Source organism: Anolis carolinensis, chromosome 4 (genome assembly GCF_035594765.1).
Source record: "Anolis carolinensis isolate JA03-04 chromosome 4, rAnoCar3.1.pri, whole genome shotgun sequence".
NCBI classification, from domain to species: Eukaryota; Metazoa; Chordata; class Lepidosauria; order Squamata; family Dactyloidae; genus Anolis; species Anolis carolinensis.
Window position 1 is genome coordinate 241,052,195 of NC_085844.1, and position 13,083 is coordinate 241,065,277.

General features: G+C 40.2%; 1 protein-coding gene across 2 annotated transcripts in view; it reads right to left on the reverse strand.

Annotated features, from left to right (window-relative positions):
• Positions 1-13,083, reverse strand: part of cables2 (Cdk5 and Abl enzyme substrate 2) — a 55,760-nt gene that overhangs the window by 25,556 nt on the left and 17,121 nt on the right. The window contains exons 2-3 of one of the 2 annotated variants that reach the window (XM_008110164.3): positions 1,035-1,106; positions 739-831 (exon numbers count right to left, since the gene is read on the reverse strand). In XM_008110164.3, coding sequence (XP_008108371.2) covers positions 739-831; positions 1,035-1,106 — 165 coding nt within the window. The remainder of the gene's footprint in view (positions 1-738; positions 832-1,034; positions 1,107-13,083) is intronic. The other variant, XM_016993463.2, reaches the window with a different exon arrangement.

Genomic DNA, 13,083 nt, shown 5'->3' on the forward strand with positions numbered 1-13,083 from the left:
AATATTTCAAGTAGATATGATGTATATACATGGTTGGGGCAGAACAGCGAAATGGGCAGTGAAGGACACAGGCTGCAGTGATGGTGATGAGATACTAAAAGTACTGAAAATGTCATTGACATTGGCCATGAACAGATGATGATATGATAATGAAGGATATTAGCATATTTGTGTTCTCAGCAGCAATTTGATGAACAGCCAATGTTTATAATGCAGCACAGATTGTGAAAGCTCATGCTATAATAAATGTCTTAGTCTTCAAGGCACCAAAGGATTCCATTGTGGCAGAAAGCTAATACAGCAGCCCTTCTGAAAATGGTTATTTTATGTATATAGGTATACTTACAGTAGAGTCTCACTTATCCAAGCCTCGCTTATCCAAGCCTCTGGATTATCCAAGCCATTTTTGTAGTCAATGTTTTCAATATATTGTGATATTTTGGTGCTAAATTCGTAAATACAGTAATTACAACATAACATTACTGCTCATTGAACTACTTTTTCTGTCAAATTTGTTGTATAACATGATGTTTTGGTGCTTAATTTGTAAAATCATAACCTAATTTGATGTTTAATAGGTTTTTCCTTAATCCCTCCTTATCATCCAAGATATTTGCTTATCCAAGCTTCTGCCGGCCCATTTAGCTTGGATAAGTGAGACTCTACTGTATTTGATTTTTATCCCACCTTTCTTCCAATATAGGGACTCAGGGTGGCAATAACAAACGGAAAGCTTACCTGCTGTTCCTGGTGTCGTACTGCCTCATGTTCTTAATGAAGTGCATCTTCTTCAGGCCTTTGTGTCTTGGAGATCCGGACAAGTGCTTGGTTCTGCAGAGGGAGAAAGATGGAGGTAAGCGTTCTGGGTGAGTGGGTAGGAAATAAAGGAAGAATAAAAAAGGATGCAGATGTTAAAATCGGAATGAGCAGGCATGCAGGGCCTTAGGTATTCGGCTTGAAAGAGGGAGCAGGGGAGAGAAAGGACTTGCCAAGCATGCAACGAGAGAAGGTTAATGCCGCAGCTGAACAAGTACCTTCGGACACTGGCACATTCCACTATGTCTTCTAAAAACTCTAGAGAGCAGCGCTGGGAGATAAAACGCCTTCTGCAAAAATGCACAACACCACGAAGAGCGAACAGTATTAGTTCATGGCCTCCGAGATGAGCAAGCTGCCAATACAACAGCATCTGCGTACACTTAAGGTTTGTTTCCCCCAAAAGCTTCCTCTAACCTTCTCTGGCCAGAGAAGACAGTTGAAACCAATCTGTCTCTACGTGGAGAAGTTCTGCTCATTGTAAAGTACCCTAGATACTCATGTCAAAGTCAAGAAACTTTAGTAAAAAAAATCAACTCCCCAAAATTTGAATCGATTTATCAACGGGTCAATGTGAATACTGTATCTTAACTCTTATCCAAAAAGGAAACCACCTTCTCTTCTGAATAGAATGTGAAAGACAAGAGCCATTTTATCCCTGGAGAACCTATCCATGGGTCATCCATAATTTTGATTTCAAAACCTGTGCTCGATTTATACATGAGATTGACTTATAAATGAGTGTTTATGTCATTCTGAGATAGGTTCAAGACCTATAATAAGGATCCATTACTTTTTGTCTGCCCCTCCCCAATTAATTATTTTCCCCAGAGGTTCTCTAATGAGATACAAGGAACATTTTCAACATGTTTGAGTAACCTTCTGGACATTTTGGATCCCTTTTTTAACAATAGGGAAAGTGCAAAAGCCATTTCCAGGTCACAGCTTGTTTTCTTTTTGAAAAATCTCCTGAGCATAAATTGGTCACTTTGCTCACCCCTGCTTTAGAGTATAAATGATTCGTCTGAGTGCTGTGTAGTTACCTTATAGGAACTGAGAAAGTACCCTAACACACATTTCACATGTTCCTCTAGCTACCTAATTCAAGGAAAAACGAGTAATAATAATAATATTGGGTTGCTGTGAGTTTTCTGGGCTGTAGGGCCATGTTCCAAAAGCATGCTTCTGGAACATGGCCCTACAGTCCAGAAAACTCACAGCAACCCAGTGATTCTGGCCATAAAAGCCTTTGACAACACAATAATAACGATAATGATGACAATGAAAACACTTTCCATGGACATCTATCTGCCGCTACTTATCTTCCCACTGAGGACCTTAGAATAGCTTCTGGGTGTCCCAGAACACAAACCAGTTTCTTCTCCTGTTAATTTCAAGGGTGGTAAAAAGCCATTATGCTTGACTTAGATTTATTATGAGAATGTTCTTGACAAACAAGAAGCCTGTGCAGACAAATAAGGAAAGACAGTGATGTATAGGAATGTGTACTCTGTGTTAAACAAATAATATTCTGTTCCTGGAAAATCCAAGCAGAGAGCAAGTAAGTTTTTATTACGACACTCCAAGCATGGATTACAAGCAAAGTGGTTCAATACTGATTAAATGTCTGTATATAAAGTCTCAATACTCCTCCTCTGATCGAAAGCTTTTTCAACACATCACTTTACCTAGCCTCACAAATTCTAAATTGATTATTTTTAATCAAATCTGTTTTTTCTGCAATTTAGTATTTCATCCCCCCTTGAATTCTTTAAGGCCTTGCTATTCTGGGTCCCATTCATACTATGTGATTATAGCTCTATTATTCCACTTTAATTGCTCTGGTTATGTCATGGGATTCTGGGACATGTAGTATGGCTCATCAGAGCAGGAGCTATGGCAGTTGAAGTGGAATGGCCAGGAACTCTTTGAATTACAGATCAATACAGCTATCATTCTGTAGTTTGAATGGACCCCTGGCCAAGATCTACTTTATTACTATTTGAAGAAAAAATTGATGGAGTTCAGGTCAGATGACGATCTTCCCAGTCACATACCACCAGTATAGACCTCTCAAGACTACTAGGTTTCCATCAACTATCATTTGACAGCCTCTCGTTGAGAATGATTGGCAATGAACATGGAATCTGTGACATGGAAAGGATGTGCTTTACCACTGAATGGCTGGCTGCCTTCTCCTTAAGAGGCGCAGACTTACTTACAATGCAAACAACATTGGAGAAAAAATGATCAAAACCTCAGACTACATCCTAGGCTTGGGCAAACTTCAGCCCTCCAGGTGTTTTGGACTTTGGAATTGTGGGAGCTGAAGTCCAAAACACCTGGAGGGCCAAAGTTTGCCCATGACTGATATAACCCAATGAGCCATACTTTTTCTTAAAGCTTATTTTTCCCAAAGTGCCCACAAAGAAAGCTCCTATCAAACAATAGAACCTCTCTCATTGACATCCTAGAAGCAAAAAGAGTCCCATACTGTGCTATATCCGAATATAATATCCCCCACCATATAAATGGAAGATACATTCTTGGACCTATGGCGTAAATGTGAAACCACAAAGGAACACTTTTAAAATTCCTTCATATTCCCCCCTGCCTTTAAAGTGTTTGGTTTTGTTCGGCACTGAGGGCCGGGGGATGTTACTTAAATCAGCTATTTTATGTATGTATCTAGCCTGACACCCAGTATCATCTGTCATTATTCCAGTTTCCTGGGCAGCAACCATAATTCCCATTTTATTGACTAAAGGAATTATCCCAAGAATAGGCCACAGAGGATCAGTAGCATCAGATTAGCTTTGGGTTTACAGTTCATGAGATCAAGTCAGCTTATTTCTGCCCATTTCTCTGCAATACCCAATCCAATGGATTTATAAAGCAAACCAAAGAGGATGTAAAATTGCACTGGGTCACTAGAACTGCTGAAAGAGAGAAAAGGAAGGCCAAATGCTGGCCAAGGAAAGGAAAGAAGACTAGTTCAGCAACAGTGGACATTTGTTCCAATGCAAATAGATATGCAAAGAGTTATTTTTTGAACTAAATGTCCCACAAACTTTCTGATGGTGGGGGAATCCAGCAAAGTACTGTTTCCAAGCTTTGGGTGTGCACCAATGTTTCTTGTTTTCCCCATGCTTCAAATGTTTTTACAAGTTTTGCAAGTCCATACAGTTATTTTTTTACCATAATTTCCTTGGACCTCTTGCAACACTAGTTGCTAAGCGAAATATCTGACTAGCACCTGGTTGTTGATAGCTTTCTACCCTGAATACGTACTTAGATCATCTCAGCCATTCCCTTTGGTTTCTTCTTTTTGATTTTCCATTCGCATACTAACCAGAAAATAGATACTCAAACAGACCAGGGAGGTGCCAGCCGCAATCACAATATGAACCTCATCATACCTATCCCCATGTCTTCCGTCATTTATGGTCTACATGCAAATGGCAAGAACAGAAACGAGCATGTGCTCAAAGGCTAGCAATGGGAGAAAAGATACACAGTGATGACCCCCCACAAAGCTGTTCCTACAAGAAACGCAAACAGGATGCAGGTCCCAACCCAGTTCACATACATGTTGACTATCCCTTATCCAAAGTGCTTAGGACTAGAAGTTTCCCATATTTTGAATTTGTTACTATCTTGGATGACTTGCCTATACATAATGGGACCCAAGTCTAAACATAACACCAATTTATGTTTCATTTGCACCTTATACACATATGAAGGCAATAATTTGTACATGAAACAAAGTTTGTGAACATCGAACCATCAGAAAGCAAAGGTGTTACTATCGCAGCCACCCGTATGGACAATATCAGATTATTTCAGATATTATAAATTTGATGTTCAGCCTGTATTAAGACTTTCTTTTCGTTCATTATTAACACAATGGAAATCCTGTTTTCAGGAATATAATAATTTCCTAGGACTGAGAAGGTATACAAAGACCACTGAAATGCTTCACTTAGGCTGGATCTATACTGCCATATAATCCTGATTATTTGCTTTAAATTGGATTATATGAGTCTACATTGCCATATAATCCAGTTCTAAGCAGATAATCCAGATTTTATATGCCAGTGTAAATCCAGCCTCTGGTGAATCTTCTGCACCAAGAAATGTTGCTTTATTAGAACTGTATGAGTAGCACAGATTTGCAAATTGCTGCCATGGATTTGCAGAATTTACTCTTCATGACGAACCAGGATTTTAAGGTTCCTTGAGGAAATGGATATTCCTTCTCAGTCCTGTTTCATCATTGGACAGGGTTCCCACATTTGCAAATAGGGGTGCCAAGTCTTATGATTTGGGTCTCATTGTCTGGACTATCTTCTCCAGAGGAGGAACCCTGGGTCACTAACTTGAAAGGTGTGTGTGTGTCTCATTTTTTAAAATTGGCTATTTTTATTTAAACATACTTTGACTAGCTATGGTTCACACTTAATGACAGATGCCCCTTGTAGCATAACAAGCACCTGTTCCTACAATTTCCTGAAATCTCATGCCTTGGAAGACTCTTGATGTGGCAACTTCATTTACAAGCCATTCAAATAATCATATATGAAATTCTAGAATCTCAGCATATTTGGATCTCACCTCATGCATGTTTCTGCATGCAATACAACATAGCCCCAGAGGCAACCAACGGTCAACAGCAAACCAAAGGGTGGAAAGTACAGAGTTTTGTCATGGTTGCTGGAGGCCACTAACTGCCTGCAGGAAGGTGATCCGTTTTGCAATGCAGCAGCCGTGAGATCATTAAGGGACCAGAATTTCACAGCCGCCAATCAATGTGCTTCCCAGCTGACAGCAGGAAAGATACTGATTGACTTCCAGAGGGGATGTTTTCTAGTTTGCTTTGGCTACAGAGAACGGATGCAACTGTACTCACACCCACACAAACTTTCAAATGTATACAGCTGGCTAAAATTAGTTTCACATATCGTCTGTAACCCCCCCCCCCAAAAAAAAGTATGCAAAGCATAAAATGTAAATTGAAACATATTTTGCTTGACATATTAAAAAACAACCCCTTCAACAAAAGCTTAATTTATTTAGAAGAGCTACTATTTGCAGGTAGGTAACCTGGCAATCCTAATCTAATTTCTTGTGTCCCTCAGCCTGATTTCCAAAGCTCTCAGCTAATCATCAGACCTTCTGCAAGAGTTCTGTCCTGTGCCCAACGCTATTCAGCATCTTCGTAAATGATTTGGATGATAGAACATAGAGCATGCTTATTAAATTTGCAGATTATATCAAATGGAGAGGGCTTGGCTAATACCTGAGAGGGCAGTAGTAGTATTCAAAATGACCCAACAGGGCTAACAAAATGAATTTCAACAGGAAAAATGTAAGGCACAATATTTAATAGGAAAAAATGAAATACACAGATACAGGATGGGTGATACCTGGCTTAAAAACAGTACAGGTAGTCCCATTAAAAAAATTGGGTCTTACATTGAATTTGTTTGTAAGTCAGAACAGGTTCAGCAAAAAGTGCACTCTTTGTAATTTAGCCAAAAGAGGTGCACACTATCGTTTCTGTATTATTAGAATCCCCCTTTTAAAAACACCAAAGTTTCCAAGCAATGGCAAAGAAAACCATAGAAATAGATCACCCTTCCCCGCAGGGGCCTCTCCTGTTTATCCTGCCCCAGCTTCCTTGGGGGTGTTTATGTTGTGGAATGAATGCAAGCTGATACCACTTTAACAGCACTGGTTCATTGTTATGGGATCCCGGGAGCTGTAGTTTTACAATTTATTTATTTACGGTATTTATATTCCGCCCTTCTCACACCGTCCAAGGGAATGCAGCTCTCTCAGAGAAGAAAGGTAGCCCAGTCCCGTTCTAAAGCCATGCCAAGTTCCAGGTGCCCAACTTTGTGCAGGAATGTATCTGTCAACACTTATGAAATAGGGGACACTTCTCATAGGCTATCCATTGATAAGACTGTTGAGTAAAGTTAATCTGAGACACACTGGCAGGCATCTCTGGAAACATAGCCAGGGAAATAATCAAGCGTCTGGTAACAGCCAGAATGGGAGACAAACAACTGGGGTACAAGAGAAGTGGAAGAGGGGGACTTGGGCTCAAAAGGGCAAAGAAGCCTTATATGAAAGGATGAGCCTGAAGTTGGGAATCAAAGTGCTGGTTTTGACCTATAAAGCCCTAAATGGTTCTGGTCCAATCTACTTGTCCAAACGTATCTCCTCCTATGAGCCAGCAAGATCTCTGAGATCATCTGGAGAGGCCCTGCTCTCGGTCCCACCTGCCTTGGAGGCGCGGCTGGTGGGAACGAGGGACAGGGCCTTCTCGGTGGTGGCTCCCCGGCTGTGGAACACCCTCCCAAGAGAGATGCGTCAAATCCCAACCCTGTTGGGCTTCAGAAAAGCCCTAAAAACATGGCTGTGTGCCCAGGCTTTTAATCAATAAATGGCGAAGATGACACGGACCCAATTATGGACAAAGCATGAGGATGAACGGATCTGATTTTATGTTTGAAACGTATATTTTAATTTACAATATATTTTAATAGTTTTAACTGTTTTATGTGCTGTTTCATATTGATTTGTATGGGCATCTAATGGTTGCCACTGTTGTAAGCTGCCCTGAGTCCCTTCGGGTGAGAAGGGTGGGATATAAATGTGATAAAATAAATAAATAAATAAATAAATAAATAATTCGGAATCGAGGCTCCATTTACACTGTAGAATTAATGTAGTTTGACATCATGATCTACAATAGTCCAATGCTATAACCATGGATATTGCAGTTTTACAATGTGTTGAGTCTTCCCTGCCAAAGTCCCGGTGAGTCACCAAACTACAAATTTCAGGATTTAATAGCACTGTGCTATGGCAGTTAAAGTGATGTCAAACTGCATTAATTCTAAAGTGTAGATGCACCCTGGACAGAAGAAGCCAGTAATGCTGGTTCTACTGAATCGGGCAAATATTAATAAAAGAAAGAAGTAGCCAAGGGTCTTTATATCTGGCGTAGTAAGAGCCGTGGTGACTGTTTTTATATTAGAATATAATCCTTTAAAGCTAAAAAGACTATTATGGCTTAGCTTTCCTGAGCTGCATTTCACACTAATAGATGTATTTCACTTCCCCCAGTTAATAAAGTGAGCTAAAAGCACCAAAATGCCCCAAACTAACTTAATCAGACACCCTTCTTTTCCTATACAAGTATTCTTTTTCCAAACAAAAATCTCTCTCTGGGGAGACGTTTATAATGCTTGGATTTTTAAAAGCTCCGTCTGCACATCTTTGAAACTGAATATAATGCCACACTGGCTGATGCAGTCACTCCCAATGAAGATAGGAAGAGCAGCTGATATTATGAAATAATCAATATTTAGAAGATGCCGTGCCTAGAACAAAGATATCCCTTAGCATCAAGAAGAACAAAGTTATATTTTAATAACAATCCTTGCCATTTTAAAAAAATGGAGCAAGGTTGCACATGTGTTATTGCAAAATTATGAGAAGTCAAGAAAAATCTGGTCATGTTGTTAGAGCAATAATGTGGCTTGTCTAGTCTGTACAAGCACATACCACAGGGAAGGGGCGGGCGAAGGAAGAAGAGACAGACAGGGAGAGGCATATATTAATTAAATACCAGTGGATAGTGCCAATATATCACCGTTATGGCTCTGCAGTTCTGGCAAGCGAAGCATTAAAAGAAACAGGGATTTTATTTCAAGACGCGGAAAGCCGTATCTGTAAATGAAGCCTTTGCTCGTCAAATTTAATGGCATATTGTACATTCAATATAAATGTCAGGCTGCATGAGGAATAAGCCTTTAGGAGCAAATGAATGCCAGCAAAAGCTAGTCGGTTCCCTAAGTCCTGTAATCAAAGGGCAGTGCCAAATGTTTTCACATGACCTCAGGACTAGGAAGAAAGGTAAATACTGAACATTAGTTTGGCATTTATGAACGGAAACAAAAGCAGAGAAAAGGAGACAAGAATGCCGTAAGAATCCCAGCAATAAAGGTATATGGCTAAAGAATCAAAGCTCACAGAGACAATGCAAACTTCCAAGATTACCATAGTTGCCAAGATACACATGTTTGCAAAAGGGCTGCGACCTTTTATTTTGCAGGGTGAAATATAATACAGCACAGGGCTGAGTATCCCTTACCCAAAAGTGTTTTGGATTTTGGAATACCATACACTTCATTGCATAATAGTTACCACCACATAATTTTTTTTTCAGTTCAAAATTTGGTTTCTTAGCCTATCGTCACATAATTGTTTCATGAGTAATATTGTCTGTCCATGGCAAGAAGTGGTTTTTAATAAAATCTGGGCTTCCCATGGAAAGAAGTGATTTAAAAAGTGTGGTGGTCCCACTGAAAGAACTGAATTAAGGATTGTTTTTGTTACTATATTGAATTTTTTAAGTACAGTAATACTGAAATTTTTACAAGAAAGATTCATGCAATGGTCGCACCCCATATCTTGAGCAAGAAATATCAGTATGAAATCTATGATTATGCAGTGAAATACGGTACCAGAATTTGCACATTTCGTACATAACGAGACATCTTCGAATTGGGATCCAAAAGTCTGAACTTGAAATTTATATACGTTTCAGACAGATCTCATACAGGGTTGTTGTATGTCTTTCGGGCTGTGTGGCCATGTTCCAGAAGTATTCTCTCCTGACGTTTCGCCCACATCTATGATCTCATACACATTGCCTGAATATTTTATACACATTATTTTCAAGTAATTTTGTGCATGAAATAAAGTCTGCATACACTGAACATCAGAAGGCAGAGGAGCCACTGTCTCAGCCACCCAGCTGGTCAGTTTTGGAGAATTGGGAAGTAAGAGATAAATGAGTGGGGGAACTAGTCAAGGAAGCAAAAGGTTGGAAATGTGGGGGTGAAAGAAATACAGATAAGGGAAGGAGAAGAGGTTTAGCCAGGAATTGTGAGAAAGGGAAGGAAAAAGAAACAAAGAGAGAGATGAACAGTGTAGGCAGTAGTTGCAGAAAGGAGAAGGTTTCCAACACAACTGGAGGCACCAGGTTGAGGAAGCACAACCTATGAATCAATGGTTCCCAACCTGTGGTCCATGAACCACTGGTGGTTCTCAAGAACTAAAACTCTCTGTTGCAACGAGAGTGACTGATTTTGCGAAACCCTCTTATAATGTCAAGGCAATAGGGATGTCGGATGGGGAGAGGCTGACGACCCATGAAAGGTGTGACAACAAGGCTGCTTCTCCTCCTCCTCCTCCCTCCCCTTGAGCGGAGCCATTCCATGTGGTGCCTGAAAGCAGAGGTGCCTTGGTGTCTTTGTTTTTAGGCCTGTTCCTGGGGCTATTTGGGGTGGTGTTTCAGAAAATTGCATTGGATAGACCACATCAGCTCTAGATTTACAGAAGTACATCTAATTGAGCATAATGTCCTGGCAGAGCATGTTTGAAACTACAGTAGAGTCTCACTTATCCAACATAAACGGGCCGGCAGAACGTTGGATAAGCAAATATGTTGGATAATAAGGAGGGATTAAGGAAAAGCCTATTAAACATCAAATTCAGTTATGCTTTTACTAATTAAGCACCAAAACATCATGTTAGACCACAAATTTGACAGAAAAAGTACTTCAATACACAGTAATGCTATGTAGAAATTACTGTATTTACGAACTTGGCACCAAAATATCACGATGTATTGAAAACATTGACTACAAAAAAGCGTTGGATAATCCAGAATGTTGGATAAGCGAGTGTTGGATAAGTGAGACTCTACTGTATATGATTAAATATGGTTTTCTGTGGGTGAGCAGATGGCGACTACTGGATGGCATAAGTTCTGTATCAGAAACTAGAGCTGATGTGGTCTATCCAGTTCAATTTTCTGAATCAGCACCCCAAATAACCCAACTGGATATAAAGTTGGCCAAAAACTGGTTCGTTATCCTTTTGGTGCTAATGCTGGAGAGTGGTCCCTGGTCAAAAAAGGTTGGGAACCACTGCTATAAAATAAGGAAAAGAATATACTCTGATCTTTGTCCAGTTTCACTCATTGTTACCACCACAAATCAGGGAACTTGAAGGACATCATGTGCTTTTTGTTTCTAAAGTGAGGAGAGAGATGATAAATGCAGCCACAGAGTGCCTTTATCTGGTTTAATTCCAAAGATAAAAAAAAATGGTCAGCAGACCAGAAGAGAGGGGTGGGAAAGGGCTATTAAAATGTAACTATTTCCAAAAGTTTTATCTAGGCAACTGAAAATGCCAGAGCCTAATCCTAGATGGGTCATGGGAACCTTGTGGCTATATCTTTAGAGGGAGGAGGCAACCATAAGGATAAAGCAGCACAGAAGGTTAGAGAAGGTCATGCAGCTGGAACTACCAGTTCTTTCCCGAGGACACAATCCTGTTCATATCATCTGTCCTCCTTTCCTAAAATGGACATTTCCCCTGAAGGACTGACCTTATCTTGTAGGCATCTTTACTGCCAACCACTCTATTTGCTTTCCCCCTCTGCCAGAGGTGACAAAGAGAGCTGGCATCATGGTTTCAGTGTTGGACTATGACTCTGGAGACCTGGGTTCAAATCCATGGAATCTGCAGGATGACCATTTAGTATAAGGGGCACCATGTTACTACATCATTGTATATAACAGGACTTGAACACCCATAGTTGTTGGTATCCTTGAACCAAATGCCAGCCATACTAAAGGCCTGCTATATATACTGAACAGCTAAGACATAGACAATCCATGTGGAATGGTGCAGACTATGCATTTTTCCTTGAGAATATGGTAAATATTTTACATTCTATAACTCAATCTCAGCAATCAACAAGCACTAAGCAACATACCAGAAATTGAGTTAATAGAACACCTTGATAAACACTCTGCCGACAGCTGTTAAAACCAACCCCAAATGAGAAAAATACACACACATGAAGTCAATGTATTCCTAGTCATTACTTCTTCAACAGAAGTAGCAGCAACAGAAATAAAATGTGAAGAATAAGGGTAGGTTCCCACCTCAATAGAAAAAGGGGAAAAAAAGAAAAGTAATTCTACCTGTTTCAGGGAATCTTTATATACCCTAATTTAACAACAAACAAAGCAAAAACTCTGAACTTGCTAGAAACCGTCTAGAAAGCTTCCTACGACAGGCATCCAGAGATGGCTTTATTCTCTTTCTCGGCATCAACTCTTTTTATCATTTCAATATTAGTGATCAAGCTTGTAGAGCTATTCTTTTTTAATGGGCTGGAGGTAGCTGGTGAGGGAGGCTAATTTATTTCCCCCCTTTCTCTCTGTTTTGCCTTTCATGCATGTTCAGTCAGGGTTCTAGTGGCAGCTGCTGCTTACTTCACCTGTTGTAGGAAGGCATGAGAGTGGCTACAGCAAGACCAGCCATTCTTCCCCAGCTCAGGTTTTATTGCGTTGTTTACTGCAGAATGCAACCTGCCAACATTAAGGCCTTCTTTATCATCCTTCCAATGTATATGCTACTACACACGTCTAGCAAGACATAGGACAGGGAGGAAATAGGAGTTGGGCAGGTGCAAAAAAGATTTTGTAAAATGGAGCTTCTTTGTCAAAGGTTTTGATAACGAAGGTATGCCTGTACTTAGCTTTCATTGAAACACAGTCACAAATTCTGTTTGAAAATCCTTTGATATTTTCCCAAATATATAACTAGTTCAAACTGATCAACTCTCCGCCCCTCAACTTGCTTTTGATCTGGTAAACATGTCCCACTTCAGTTGCATGAAACTCCCCTTCTCAACGCTTCCTTCACAGCTGAGTCACTCTTCCAATGTCACCACCCAATTAAACAGGAGTTATTTTTATCCCAGTGCTCCCTTATTACAGATTACCGGCAGATTCCCACCCTGCTCTCAACCCTACGATCACAAGGCTGTGATTTAAGACTGGACATCGTGGCAGGAATCCAAAAATCTGCCAAGGCTCACGCGAGGGACCTGAACATGCCCGACAGATGCTTCTTGGCTTTCCCTGCCTCTCCTTTGAGCACCATCATCTAGAGAAAATGTGCAAAGATTGTTGATAAAAATATCCACCACTCTGTGCAATTTGCTTATTGCAGGTGAGGAACCTGAGAGATGATTTGGCAAAGACCATCTGGAGGCAGCCAGAAAGCGGTCTTATACAACCACAGCAGACTATCTGTCTCCTGCTCATCCCAATCTGTTCTCCAAAGGCTTGAAGCAATGTTTTCCATGAAATGCACTACTTGATCAAA